At 35.5% G+C, this 15,965-nt stretch overlaps 1 protein-coding gene across 14 annotated transcripts in view; it reads left to right on the top strand.

Annotated features, from left to right (window-relative positions):
• The window catches only part of SOX6 (SRY-box transcription factor 6), a 377,057-nt gene that overhangs the window by 252,428 nt on the left and 108,664 nt on the right, over window positions 1-15,965 (top strand). For 8 of the 14 annotated variants that reach the window (XM_042907311.1, XM_042907307.1, XM_042907303.1 and 5 more), the window contains exons 8-9: window positions 5,432-5,511; window positions 6,986-7,108. In XM_042907311.1, the coding sequence (XP_042763245.1) occupies window positions 5,432-5,511; window positions 6,986-7,108 (203 nt within the window). The remainder of the gene's footprint in view (window positions 1-5,431; window positions 5,512-6,985; window positions 7,109-15,965) is intronic. The other 6 variants (XM_042907314.1, XM_042907313.1, XM_042907310.1 and 3 more) reach the window with 1 other exon arrangement.

Below are 15,965 nucleotides of genomic sequence, written 5' to 3'. Positions count from 1 at the left end.
GTAATTTTCTTTTCTGTGGTGTCTTACCTGGATTTGGTATCAAGGTAATGTTGGCCTCAGTATCATATAGGTAGGAAGTGTTTCCTTTTCTTCAATTTTTTAAAGGTTTTGGGAAGAATTCATGTTAATTTTTCTCAAATGTTGGAGAATTTACTAGTACAGCTATCTGGTCCAAGACTTCTCTTTGTTGAGAAGTTTTGTTTACTGACTCAATCTCTTTACTTGTTATTGGTCTGTTGAAATTTTCTATTTCTTCTTGAGTCAGTTTAGGTAATATGTGTGTTTCAAGAAATTTGTCCACCTCTTCTAGATTGTGTAATATTTCAGTATAAAATTGTTACCCAGTGCTTCTTATTAATTCCTTTGTTTCAGTTAGCATTTACTGAATACCATTTATTTGTATATATATGTGGGAGTATACATGTATATGCGTGTATATGTGTATATGAATATATGTATTCTCATTTAATTTCTTAACCACTCTAAGATGTAGGTAGCATTATAACTATTTTTTTAAAAGAAAAAAATACTAATAGTCAAATAAGTTGATTAACTTTTCTAAGCTTTCCCATCTAGAAATTAGTGAAGATAATTTCTAGAAATTAGTGAAGATAATTCTGAAGTGAATTCAGACTGAAGTTCTCTGATTTGATATTTTATACTCTCGCAGACATGGCTTAAATGGATATGATATTAAGAAAAGTCAAACTCTTTATTTGATGTGGAAAATATGTGACTTATATATATGAATTTATCCAAGTGATATTTTGTATTACTCGGTGTTTCCACGTCTTCCAAAATATGTAAAGCTGAGGTATATAACCACTATTGCTGGAATACTTGATTAATTAAATTTATCTACTTGAAATCAAGGCAGTATCCAAGGTTCTTCAGATTAGTAATTTCTTATTTATTTATTTATTTATTTATGCATGTATCTATGTGTTTATTTATTTCTGAGAGCATGCATTCACCAGCGTGAATGGGGGAGGGGCAGAGAGACAAGGAGAGAGAGAATCCCAAGCAGACTCCCAGCTCTTGAAGCCTGATGGCTGAGGGTGGTAGGGGAAACTAGATATCAAGAACTGTGAGAACATGACCTAAGCCTAAATCGAGAGTTGGACGCCTAACCCAATGAGCCACCTAGACACCCCGTAATTTCATTTTTATTTATTTATTTATTGAGAGAGAGAGAGCGCATGCACGAGCAGGGAAGAGGGGCAGAGGGAGAGAGAGAATCTTAAGCATATTCCATACTTTGTGCAGCGTCCAACACAGGGTTCTATTGCATGACTGTGAGATCATAACCTGAGCCAAAATCGAGAGTGGGATGCTTAACCAACTGAGCTATCCAGGAGCCCTTGTAATTTCATTTCTAAGAGTGTTGGGGTCCAAGGAAAAAATATGCACATCCACGTAAACTAACCTAGTTTTTGGAGATCAAGATTATTTTAACTATGCCTCCGTTATATACAGAGGCTATATCGTTGGTGAACTATTTTAAGGCATGAACTTTGAGTTGATATTTTAAGTTGATTTCTTGTAACAGGTGGATTTATATCAGTTTATCCACATTCACTTATTTAATTGCTATTGTGACAAATTCCATGGATTTTCATATAATTGGTCAGTAGTCTGGATGTATCAATAAAATAAGTGAAGAAATTAAGATTGATTCTTAATTCTTATCTTCTTTAAAGGTATGAAAAACAATTCACATGTTCTTAGAAAATGCCCTGGGATGAAGACTTTTCTCATCATTGATCTATTGTTTGGTGAATAGAGGAGAAATTTAGCAAGACCAATAAGAGCATGGTGATCTCCACAATAGATACTGTTACCCATACCATTTTTTAAAAAATTTTTGTCCAGAACAAATTGATGGTGCCATTTTATTTTTAGGATTTCTAACTGTGTCATTCATTACCTGCTAACTTTTCCTGCAGTATGATGCCTCACAGAGATAAATGCAGATTGATGATGGAATTCTTTCAGAATATAGAGGAGTTGTAATATTTCGCTATTCTGAATATGGACATCCAGTCAAGATGCAAAGTGGCATGTCCAAGTCTGGACTGGTGGTTGTGATTGAAATATTTCCCTATTGTAGCAAGAATGAGGATAACTTATAAAAGTGGGATCTACCTATCAGTTGTTTGGAAACTCAAATAATTTACCATTATCCTATGATACCACCACACAATAATCTTTAAGGTAGTTAGGGGTGTGTGGTGTATTTTTCTTCTGTATTGGAGGGTGGAAAATGAAGTTTGAGACTTTGAGCCAATTACTGAAGAGTCCTTGAATCTTGTCTTCTAGGTTAATGTATTTTTTCCTCTCGACTCCTTCCAACCTCTCCAAGTGATTTCTTCAGTAGGTTAATTCTGAAGTTAATATCCCAGGAGACCTTGTTGTTCTGAAGAATCAAAGTAAATGGACAGGATTTTACCCATGAGAGTTTTGACTCTTTCATAAAAGTGAAATTTGTATTTGAATTACAGAAACTAGGAATATTCTTGCAGGAGATAGCATGAGTCTAATGGGTCCTAGGTTCTTAGTATAAGTTCTGCCTTCTCCTGTGTTTAAGTTTTCATAAGTTTTGGCTACATTTCACTTTCCTTGAATTTTTTTAAAAAAATGTACTTTCTCTCATTCATGGACTCTTGCTGTAGAGCTGGTTTGGTTCTGAAGGAATGTTGCCTATTGTGACAAGTGAAACTAATGTCAGGCACATTTTCCATAGGTTTTATTTGTTCTGTAATCTTCAGATGAAAATAGTCAGTTGAAAATTCTAGAAGGCTGGAAAGATGAATTTACAGAATGGGCATTATTTGCCAGATTGGCTCTTAGAGGTTGTCTTTTTTATGCTGGAGGTAGCAAGGGCCAGATTACAGTAGTACCTAAAGCCAACCTGTTCCAACAGGCTTCATCTTCCTTTGTACAAATTTAAAAAGAATGGATCCTCACGCAAGCATTTCAAATCCAGAGACAAATTTGAAAAAAATTGCTACAACATGTTGACTGATTCCTTGCCAAGTCAGCCACTGAGAACTTTTACTTGACCGACTCTTACAAAGAGAAAATTAAAGGGGTGGGGGTGAAGCACATAACTTTGTTATTAAAAAATTAAACTTTGCAATACCCTAAATCCCTCTCCCTCTTAACATTTTTTCTCTGCTACTTTTAGCCCCCTTCTCTTCTTCCCCCTTATCTTCTCCCTCTCCTGCCTTTCCCTTTTTCTCTTTCTTCTAATCATTCTCTGTAATGTGCTCTGTTGCTCTAATGTATTCATTTTTACTTTTAGTATTGATACAGTGATGTGTTCTGGAGAAATAGCTTTCCAAAGATTATATTCAGATATACAGATTCAAACCGGCAGAAAGGTTAAGAACATTTTTAAAATATGCTTGTCAGCAGTGGAAAGAAAGCTGTTTGTAGCCAGCAGGTGAGCTGGAGAGTACTACAGGGTGTGGTAGAGATAGTAATAAATTAACTGGCAAGCCAAAAACTATAAAAAAAAAATCAGCTATTTCATAGCATAGAAGCATGACAGCTATGAAAAAAGGAGTGCCCCAGGGAATTCTTTTAGAGTTTGATTTTTTTAAATATGTTTGACATGAAAAATGTTTTAGTACAAATAAAGCAACTGGTATTAAACTTACAGGGAGGGGGGTTGTGGTTTCGAGTTAGTATGAATAATGCATGATATTTAAAGAAAGAACAGCTCTAAAATGTTCCGGGAGGCAGTCCATGTTGATGGTTGGAATGGTGATTTTTTTTTCTCCTATTTTTGAAGCATCATTAATTCAGTATCGTTTTGTGATTTTTTTTGAACCTGATAAGATATCAACCAAAGAAATACTATTTGACTTAAATTAGGACATTCTTTCTTCAGATAATTTAGTTTAAATATCAAGAAGATCAGCAGAATTATTTAAGCATAAAGCGACAGTCATTTACTATAAAAAATAATTTGGCCTAGTTATCCTTTTTAAAAAGCTCATGTAGCCCTGCAAACCAAAATCAGCCTCATGGAAGGGGAAAAACAAGATCAGATATTTTGAACATTACTCCATAGGAGACCAGCACAATATAGTGTGAGTGAATGCATTGTAGCAGTGCTCCATATGCAATCAGAAGCCAATTGTTACTGGACTGTGTACAAGCACACACTGTGCTCAATGGTCTGATGAGGTATTATGGATATGATGCAAAGAGACTGTGTAGATTAGAAGCTCACAATTTGTTAAAAGTGAAAGCAACTTAACATTTACATTGGGCCAGCTGAGTAGCACTTCATGTGGCAAGCAGGATGAGTTCCAGGGAACCGGGAGCGCCAGGAAGGCTCCAGGTATCAGTGTCCATGCAGAAAAAAGAGATTTTATTGCTTTCCAATTGACTACCTTTATTACTGTGATTCTTTCTACACTCTCTCTTCATTATTACATTCAGCTTTCGGTGTGGAAAAGTTCATGCAAAACAGCATGATTATTACAAATGTCAAAAATGTGTGGAGGAACAGCCTATTAAAATATAGCCTAGAGATAGTACATAACACTGACTTTAAATAAGTAGCTGCAGCCAAAGTGATACTCCATTAAATCACTGATATTGTGTAATTTATCCACAAGTATTAATTTTGACTTCAGTTACCACTATCACAATACATTCTTCATTACTTTCTCTTGGTTCTTCACGTCGCTGCACACAGTCTGTGTTCTCAGGTCACAGAAAGTGTTTTATTACCCTTCTCAGGAGTGGTATGGAGTAAGACATTAAGATGTAGCCTTGATCTCAGCTGGACCATGTTCAATCTCTACCAGACCTTTAGTACAAATATCCCATGTAGAATATGGTTTCCACTCTCTTTGCGATACCAGGCACTTCATAGAATGTTGGCAGATAAGATTAGCTTCCTACTCACCCCATCAAATGAAAGAAGTTGCATCTTTAAAATTTTTTTTCTTTATTTTTTATAAAATAAAGTTTGGGGCTATGGACAGTCAATAGCTCATGATCTTTTTTGGACTCTAATACTCTGCCTTGCCTACCAAGCCAAAACTTTTTGTTGTTCTAACATAAAAACCTTAATACTTTCTCAGTGAACTGTCAGCCTGGCTTTAAGATATTTTTTTACTCTTAAAAAAATGATGTATTACAAGATTTGTAATGGAGTGAACATGCTTGAATTGCACATTTAATTTTTTTAACATCACATTCATGTTTTGCCAGTTTGCCTACCAGCTATCTGTTAACAAAAAGTTCCAAGGCAGCACTGCAAGTCTATGCCCAACTAAGCCTTTTGTTTCTGCAGATGTTTGGGCTTAGAGCAATGTTGTAAAGCTCAGGCAATCCAAGAACCATGTTTGTACTTGTCTGCTGCTATTCCCTGTGCATTGTCTAAACCTGTATGCATTGTTCTTTCCGACAGGTGATAACTACCCTGTACAGTTCATTTCATCAACAATGGCAGCTGCTGCTACTTCTGGACTCAGCCCTTTACAGCTCCAGGTAAGTGACAGAAGAAAAAACTGTGGGATACAAGCCAGTTCCTTAGTGGAAAACTGCTAACCAGCTGTATGCTAAATAATGGCCTGAGTGTTAAAAAATTTTTAAGCATAGCCTAGAAGGATTAACACCTTGTGTACTTACTGTACTGAAAATAGGAGAGGAAACTGCCAATTTCAGTATTTTTAAAGGAAAAATGATATTATGACTCAGTACTATGTATTTTCTATCAAGTGAGTTAATGGTTTTACAAATTTTTATTGCTGGTTGCTATTGGATATGTCAGCTTTTTCCTTATCAATTTTCCATCCATGTCTCCATTTATGTCCTGACTATCTTTTACACATAAACATCAAAGCAGAAAACAATGTTGGGTATTTTACTTCTTGTAGCTTACAGAATAGGGAGTTATTATCAAATTACCTTAACTATTTTATGTAAACATATTGCTCTAGAAATGTGTACCCTCGTTCTCATTTTTATCTTCATGCCAAGTTGAAAGTCTGGGCATGGTATCTGACCAAGTTCTGGATTAGGGTTCTTTACTTATATGCTAAGCTTGTGAAGAAAGTGTTTTGGAAGGTGGATAAAAAAACATTTGTACTTTTATCTTCTTCACAATAAAGTGAGGGGTTTACAACAGGACCAGGTGATCTTTACATCCTTCTAACACTGCCATTTTAATGGGACGTTGACTTTAAATGTGAATACATATTTTAACAAAAACAAACAATGATATCATTGAAATAATGGTTAAACTTTCAGTATTTGAACATTTAGAAAATACATGATAGTGAAGAACTTGAATTTCAGTACAGTGGAAAGTTTAAAGATAGTCTTTTATTCTTTTAATTTACTCTGATTATTTTTGAATTTTCTTACCAGGAATAGCATCTGGCTAGGCATTTTTTTTTTCTTCTTTGCTATTCCCTTTATGGCTTGGATATAAGAGATGCGCAAATATTTTACCGTGAGAAAACATCATTGTGAGCATTTTAAATTAGGTCTGCAAATAAATAATTTTTGCAGTCGTCTGAGTTTTTGTCATAAGCCTCATCCTGTAAGCCTTGCTGATGTTACCTATTATGGACAGCCTACCAGAGCTAGGAATTTTGCCTAACAGTATCAGCAACCCACCTCTCTTCCAAAACTTTACCTTCCCCACTGCTAACACTGGAACTGCAGTTAGAAAAACCTAAACGGAAACCTCACTTGTAATAAACCTAATCTGTTTCTCCTTTTCCCATAGCTATGCTATAGAATGTCTTCTTGAGTCAGAGGCAGAAGTATGAAACCAGTACCATTGCTTGGTCCTATAACAAAGTTCCTATGAAAGAGAGTGTCTGGGTCCTAAGCCTTCTACTTTCTATTCTTTGGTGTGGTCAGTACCCTGGATTTAGAAATATGTGTTCTGTTTCATGAGTTCTGACAGTATGTTTTGTCTTTTTTTTTTTTTTCTGAATATGCTACTAAACAGAAGGGTCATGTCTCCCACCCACAAATTAACCCAAGGCTAAAGGGCCTAAGTGACCGTTTTGGCAGGAGTTTGGACACCTTTGAACATGGTGGTGGCCACTCTTACAACCACAAACAGATTGAGGTATGAATGCTTCCATGGGTGCTTGATTGGGTGGGGGACTGGATTGTTCAGTCATATTCTAGGCATTTTTCTTTTTTTAAGTGGCAAACACTCAACCTAAACACTGAAACGTGACCTTTCCCTTTTTCTTATTCCTGAGGAGGCTCATTTTTGCTCCTTTTCTTTCAAAGAAAAAGGCAAGGCCCAGACCAATGCCCCTAATGACCTAGGTTGTTTACTGCTATATATTTAGGCAAATTCTTTACAAGTGCCTTCAAAACCATTGCCCTTTCCCTTACTTTTTTGTTCCTTTTAAGTATAGTGTAGTATAGAGTTTAAAAATACTTAAACATTTAAAAAATCTCATCTGACCATATAACATGCTGCAAAGTTGATAAAATATAATTCTGCTTGTATAGACAAAACAACAGAGGTTCAGAGAGACCAAGGCTGCACAATATTCCCGGAGTTAGAGTTAGTACCTAGGATTCCTGACTCTGTCTAATTCAGGTTTCCAAATTTTGTTTTCTCTGGCTGAGGTAGGGCTGGGTGTCTGGGCCTGACTGGTTGCTTTTTGCCCCATTGACTTCTGTTGTGTCCCTTTCATATTTAACTTCCAATAAAGCTCTTGGTTGTTTTTGTGGGATATTCTTACCACCTGGAGAAGATGGTTTTTATGGCTATTTTGAAAACCAAACCCTTTTCTGCCATAGGTGTCTACTCCTTCTTTATAATTTCATGCTGGATTTCTCTCTTATATCACTGGAGTTCCTCTCCAGGATTATCAGCTACTGAAGGGTTGCCAGTTATCTGTTTGAATCACACACACACACACACACACACACACACACACACACACATACATGCAAACGCATACACACGTGCACATACACACATGCATACACACACACATACACACACACACAAATTGAGACAGGCTACTCAGACTGAAACACACTATAACTTACTAGGTTAGATCTAATACTAAATTTTATATTCTAACCTAGGATGGGAAACTCAACTCAAAAAAAAGAAAAGAAAAGAAAAAAATTACATCTAGCAAAGTGACATATAAATGCAAGTCCTATTGGCTCTGGCAGTCTATATGTATCAAATACTATATAATAAATAGAGTATCCCTTTGGCATTATCTTCTATGCTGCTTATGAAACTGTATTTTTGAAAAATAATAGAGAAGGCTCACTCCTAAGAAGAAAAAAGAGGACAAGATCAAAAGCCACCTTGGAAGTAGCCTGAGGAAGAGTTCCCAAGTTTGTGGCCTGCCTTCCTCTTTCCCTTTCACTTTGATATAAGAAGTATACGGGGGGGTTCCCACCCAGACATGACCAGGCATATACTGTCAAAGTATCTGCTATCTTATATAGAGTAAGAAGGGATTTCTTCTGTAAGGCTTTCTTTTGGCTATAGAGAAGGGGCTGTATTTCTGGACATTCTGAAGATCTACCAGGCCTGGGATTGCTAAAATGGAGAGATAACTGCATATTAGGGACAAGACTTTCTGTGTGATGACAGTTAACAAGCTTACCCACTCAGGACAGATAGTTTGTTAAATGTTTAAGTGCTTGGATGAATGTGAAAGCAGGTGGTCCTGGCTCAAATTCAAGACTTCCTCCCTTTGACTTTTATTTTCGCTTGAGGTGTTGAGATCTAGCCCAGCAGCCTTTTTCTGGTAGCAGTTTGCTACCCAATCACTTCTTTTGCTAATTTTTCACTTAGATTGACTTCTCTCCCTGACACCATCACCGACCCCCAGTGCTGTCAAATCTGGCTTCTGTTGGGTTTCTGGAAATTATGATGTCATGTATATGAGTGCCAGATCTATGTAGTTCTGTAGCAACGCTGATCTAGAAGCACAACCTCTGCCATATGCCTGTCACTTTCATTAGGATAAATAGAGCCCCTTCGTGCAGGACCTCCTCAGACTTTGCCAACTTTGCCCATTTGAAAGTTTTCTGGATCTTTTTTATTATTCTCACTCTGTTTCTTTGCTTTCGTTTTTTGCACCTTCCCCCCTGCCCCCCTGCATGTCAGGAAACTCCTGCTCTGTTTGCTTATATGGTACACTGGTGAGAAAAGGCTGACCTTGTTTAAAAGGCAAGTTTCCCAAATTTGTCTGGTATGTGTATCTCATGTTTATTGGGACACCCACAAAAAGCACAGTAGACACACATATCTAAGCTACTCCAGACATTTGACATTTTAAATATTAAGCAAAAGTAGAGAGAATATTTAACAGTATCTGCTTTATTGATTTCGAAGTCTGCTTTCTTTTCTAATTCTCCCTTCCTTTGACAAGCAAAAATGTTACAACCCTGTTACCAATCACGGTTATGATAGACTGTTGATACTAAGGAAACATTACAATTATGTTAACTGATTTTATTTCTAAACAGAGATTCTTAGGAAGAAAAGCCCATAACATATACATGCCACCATCACCCTACCTCACCACTTTCGTATACATCTGGCTGCATTGCTCAGAACTGGTCCTCTCTACCTGATGTCACAGCTAATTTGTTCTTCGAAGGTTGTCACTTTTAACATTAATGAGCCTGGATAAATTTTAACAGCATTTATAGTTCTAGACGGAAAGCCTGAAATTTTCTTATCAAGTATAAAAAAGGTATTTAAAGTGGAAAGACCCTCCTTACATTAGCATATTACAGTTTTCTTTCTTTCTTTAAAATAAGGAAGATACAGGAAAGACTTTTCTTTTTTTTTCCTTTCTTTTCTTTTCTTTTCTTTTTCTTTTTCTTTTCCTTTTCCTTTTTCTTTCTTTCTTTCTTTCTTTTTTTGGTCCTCTGTGCTGATCTAAGGCATGGTTTTCTCTGCCTCAGGGGCACAATATTAGGAGAGAGAAGGCCGAAGAATGCTATTTTTAGTTGAACAGTTCAGCAGATGGAGGCATGAATACTCATATATCTGAAGGTTGAGGGGCTTGAACCATTAATTTTGATAATGTATTTAACCCTGGGAACAATCAGAAACTGTAACTCTAAGGTTACAGTGCTTTTGACCTTTAGAGAACAGAGGGCACTTGCTACAGTAAACAATATATTATATTGCTACTTATTCCAATTCTCTACCCGTATAAATTTCAGGACCAGTTGCCATTTGCTTTCCTCAGCTATGTTAGCATTGGTTCTTCAAGTACATCAAAAAGAATGTTAAGGGAGGGGGACCAGTATAATGAGGCAGTCATGTAAATATGGCCTTTAAATAGCTAAGATGTTAAATTGTTTCTGAAGAAATATTATCTCAGAATCTAAGCTCTGAGTTACTTCTTTTTTTTCTTTAATGAAAAAGTGGTTTTAATGTATCAATTAATTATATGTGGTTACTTTCAATATGATAGATCCTTAAAAGTAATTTTATTTTGTTTTGTTTTTAATTGGGAGTAATGTTGCTTCATAGATGTAGCTTATGTTAAATACAATCCCTACCATATCGTGCAAAGTGATACACCTGTCTCGTGCCTTCTTATTAAATGATGCATGCTTCTCTTTAGCAAATACAGCAGTTAAATATCACACAGCTTAAGAATTTCTAATTAAAATATCTCCACATGTCAGCATATTGGTAATGTATTATTTTAATCCATTTATTTTGTTTATGAAACAGTGACATATGTTTAGATTGTGAAATATATGAGCCTTAAAAATCACTTTATTGAAGAAAATTAATTCCTACAATACTGTCTCAGTAATGTGTTCACTCACCCAGTCAGTCACTGGCGGCCCTGCCAGTCTTAATGTTGGGTAGACGCACTTACCAGTTTTATCTGCATAATGGTCTTGGAAAGAAGCAATCACAGTTCTTTTTCTTAGTGCCAAATGATGGAGTTTTTCTTTCCTTTCTTTTTTTTTCTTTCTCATTAATTCACACCTGTCCCCCCAAAACACTTTTTGTGGCTTTTTTTTTTTAATACAATGAAGGATGGGACTGAGTATATGTATAGGGTATTCTGAAAGACCAATCAAAATTAAAAACAAGCTAGTTACCTTTTCAAAGTTAGACATAGTAATTTGTTTGTCAGCAGGGATATGTTTGGGTCAGCCCTGAGATAAAGTGACTGTCAGCAGTTATTCCTACAAGACAAGTAATTTCACTCAATGTATTACTGACAGATTGCTCACTTCTGTGAATCACCAGTGAAAACAAACTTAATATTGTTACAGGCAGAGTTTCTGTCTTCATTAGCCTCAGAGAATGATTTTTATCGAGCATTCAAAGCCTACCAAGCTTTAGTTGGAACATATTTTAACAGACAAATTCTTATAATGATAGTATGGGTAGTAGCCTAAAATGAAAGGAATTAAATATGAAAATTTGAAAAATATCAATATAAGTACATCTTCACTTTTATTTGATGAGCATTATGTGTACTTTCGGGGAGATTTGAGGAAAGGAGTATAATTAGAGCCTTAAAACACTAGGAAAACCTATAAATCGTAAGTTACTCTTAAATGAAACTATTAAAGTCTTGCCAAGTTTGCAAAGATGGAGGAGAACAATTGAAGTTTTTGCAGAAGTAAATGCAAACACATATTTTATTTAAATGATATTGTCAATTTTCATGCTACAAATGGAACGTGAAGAAGTACCCATCAACCTTGAGAATGCTCTAATTCTATTTCAGTTCCAGCCTGAATCTTTATGATACTGTATTCAGATGCTCTTCTCTGGCTCATACCCTATTTTCTTGTTTGCAGTTGTAAACATGCCTCAGTGCTTTAGAGAAACAAGAGGGTGAGTTAGTTTTTCTGGGTAAGCTTGGGAGGTTGTGACTTCTAATAGAGAGTTGAATAAAGAGTTGATTAGAGTGACCTATTACTAGCTACCCAGTGGAGAAAAAGGAATGCACTGATTCAAAGCTTGTTTTGAGGATGCCAACCATGGAGTTGTGCTTTGAGGGGAAATGCTTGCTTTTCTCTTAATCAGCCTGCCCTCACCCCCTTTGACTTAAGAGTGTGATGGAACTCGGGAATACCATTACAACTGGGAGTAGATGAGCTGTGGACTAATGGAATGAACTCGGCTTTGGAATCAGAATCTTGAAAGAGTTTCCACTGTTACTTGCTATGTTGTCCTATACTGTTCTCTAATTGCTTTTTTTTTTTTGTAAAAGGGGGATAATAATCATTTTTCAGGTTTGTTGTGAATAGTAAGTGGGATAAGGTGTCATGTATTAGATTTCCAAAAAAAAAAAAAAATCAGCAAAATAGGAAAACACTTTCCAACATTCCAATAAGCAATTTTATTCCACCTTTGCTGCCTGAAGTACTTCTGAGGGGCAGCTCCAATCTACTAGAATGTAAGTCACTGCATTCAGGGATTTGGTCTCTTTTGTTTACTGTTGAATCCCCAATATTGCCTGGCATAGCATTTGGTGAAATGAATGAATTAATGAATATCATCTTTGGTTGCTATCTGGGACCCAAGTTGCTCTGAAAACATTTTTCTTGGATATGTTCAGTCAGGTGCCCTGTTTTTAGTGAGGCCCTATTTCACATAAACAGATTTTTATTTTTAGGTATGCTCTTCAAAAACACCAGGTATCAAGTGAATCTTGACGGGGGTTAAAGAAATATAGGCAGGTCAAAGAAGGGTGCAGGGTGTCTGGGTGGCTCATTTGGTTAAGCGTCTGACTCTTGATTTCGCTCAGGTCATGATCTCATGGTTCTGAGATCCAGCCCCACGTTGGGCTCTGTGCTGACAGCGTGGAGCCTGCTTGGGATTCTCTCTATCCTTCTCTCTCTGCTCCTCCTCCCTCTTTCTCAAAAATAAAAAAGCTTTAAAAAAAGAAGGTGCAAAATATGAAGACATTTCCTAGTGTTTTGAAGTTGAACTTATATTCAGTGAAACAGAGTAAGTTTATACCTACCCACACATTGAAACATTGGGCAAACTGGATTTTCTTTTAGAAATGTGATTTTCAGTAGGTTTTAAGGTGATGCCTGAAAGTTGAGAAAGTATGGCTCTTCTCACATCCAAGCCCTGTTAATCACTGTGTTTAAGTTATGTGATTGATGGGATGCTCAGGTGTGCTCACAGAGATGGTTTACCAGGAGCCCAGAACCTTGGAATTAGAAAATTAGTGCAGTTCTCTATCTCTCTTAATGTAAGATTTCTACCAACATGCATTTAGCTCCAGCCTCACTAATTAATCTACTCAACAGGGAGCTCCCAGTGTGTGAATACTTGTATTTAAATAGACGGCTTGTAAGATGCAATGGTTTCTAAAATAGTGACAGGTATTTTTATTCCTCTTTTTACTTTTTACCAAACTGGAGTTTCAAAGTATTGTTTGGTTGGTATCATGTATTATGTATCTGTATGTGTGTATGTTATAAGGGGCTACCTGGGAAATCAGAAAGATGGTGTGATTCAGGATACATTGGGAGGTTTGAAAGCAAAACATTCTAGTGTTTTCAGAAATGCTTCACTCCAGTTTCCAATCATAGAATAAGTCAGGATATGCAACATTTAGGAAATTTAAATCAGAAAAAGATGTGGTGAAATATTTTGACATGTCAGGTAACAGAACAGACTGAGCAGGACAAAATTGTTTTTAAAAATCACCTTATTGAGGTATGATTGGCATACAAAAAGCTGCACATATTTATTACATACAATTGGATGAGTTTGGAGATAAGTACACATCCATGAAACCATATCACAAACTATGCCATAAACATATTCATCACCCACTATTATTATTATTATTATTATTATTATTATTATTATCATTATTATTACCTTGTGTGATAGGAACATATGACATAAGATCTACCATCATAGTAAGTTTTTAAGTATACAGTACAGAATTCTGAACCATATGCTCTATGCTATATAGTAGATCTCTAACTGACACTTTGTGCTCTTTGACTAATACCTCCCATTCCCTCTTCCCCCACTCCTTTCAACCCCATTCTATTCTCTACCTCTGTGAGTCAGACTATTTTAGATTCCTCATGTAAGTCATATTACACAGTATTTGTCGTTCTGTGTCTGGTGTATTTAATTTAGCATAATGTCCTACAAGTTCATCCACACCATCACAAATGGCAGGATTTCCTCCTTTCTTAAGGCTAAATAATATTCCATTTTATGTATATACCACATTTTCTCTATCTAGTCATCCACCAATGGGCATTTAGGTTGCTTCCATACCTTGGCTATTGTGAATAATGCTTCAGTGAACATGGGAATGAAGATACCTCTTCGAGATTTTGATTTCAAGTGTTACATTTCAGTCTTTAATCCATTTCAAGTTAATTCTTATGTATAGTTTAAGATAGAGATCCAATTTAATTATTTTGCATGTGGATATTCAGTTTTCCCAATACCATTTATTGAAAAACTATATGTTTTGAAATTAGGAAGCGTGATAGTTCCAACTTCATTCTTGTTGAAGATTGCTGTGGCTATTCAGGGTCTTTTGTGGTTACATATGAATTTTAGGGTTTTTTTTTTTTCTGTTTTTGTAAAAAATGCCGTTAGGATTTTGATAGGGATTGCATTGAATCTGTAGGTTGCTTTGGGTAGTGTGGGTATTTTAACAATATTAATTCTTCCAATCCAAAAATATTTTAATGATATTTTAATTAAAAGAGATTGAGAAGCTACAGTTGGATGGATTCCCCTAACAGACATGCCCCAGTGGACGGACAAAACTGACCACTAGAGCTGGCACATAGTTAATACTACTCTGCCAATTTTCCTTTATCTTTTATTTGTAGAAAAGGTCATATGCTACAGATATGTATATTTGTGCAAATCCATCTAAACTGTAAGTTCACGGAAGTTTATAACAATTTAAGCTCTCTACACTGATTTGAAACAATCGTGCTTTATTTTGACTGTTCTAGATTATTAGGATTAGGATATTAACTGGATTCTCTTACCTACCTACACACAAACTTCCAAGCCTAAATGGCACTAATAGTGGATTCTTTCCTAAATATAAATAAACCCAAAAATCTACTGTTACTCTACTGGTTGCTGTGTAGATTAAAAAAATCATTGTATATTCAATTTTTCATTGTTCCCTTATAATTGATGACATCAGTAGGGTCATCTTGAGTCAGACTGAGAGGAATTAATTTAGCTTTTTTTTTTTTTTTAGTTTTATAAATACCAATATCTTTATATTTATAATTATTAAATGTGGGGTTGGCCAAGTATTTGCATTTCCTTTTTATACACTAAAAAATGGAGGCAAAATAGAGCCAAATAAATTTCCCAAGACCTCCTTCCTTTTGGTCATTTGGTAAACTTAGGACTTAAATCAGAATTCTTTAATTCCAGGAAACTGCACTGAGTTCATTCCTCATTGCATATTTCTCTTATATCACCAGCTATGATACATGTAACCAAACTTTGATGTCGTAATATATAAATTAATCTAGACTATGATCCTTGGGTACCTTATCAGTAATGTCCCTAATGCTATTGACCTTGAGCAGTATGAACTAAAACAAAAATAAATAAATGATTGATATGCATAAAAATGTTATTGCTTAAAATGTGTACATGTGTTGACTATCTCAAATTCTACAAAATGCAAACATACAGTATTCATTCAAAGCCCATTTGAAATAGAGTTGTTTTTAATCTAGAATATCCACTTTGGGGATATTTATCAAATTCTCATTCTAATTCATTTACTCATTTAAATTAAAGTAAGAATGAAGTATTACAGCTTTTCTCTTTTAATTCTTACTACTCAAAATGACACTATTGCTTTGATTATGACTGTTTCAATGTGTTATTGTATCAAAATCTAAGGGGAGCTTATGAATGATCATGCTCAGGAAATTTGGAAAAGTTTGTATGAAAATTCAAACATAACAAA

Source organism: Panthera leo, chromosome D1, assembly GCF_018350215.1.
Source record: "Panthera leo isolate Ple1 chromosome D1, P.leo_Ple1_pat1.1, whole genome shotgun sequence".
Classification (NCBI taxonomy): domain Eukaryota; kingdom Metazoa; phylum Chordata; class Mammalia; order Carnivora; family Felidae; genus Panthera; species Panthera leo.
This window is presented reverse-complemented; position numbering and strand designations above follow the sequence as displayed.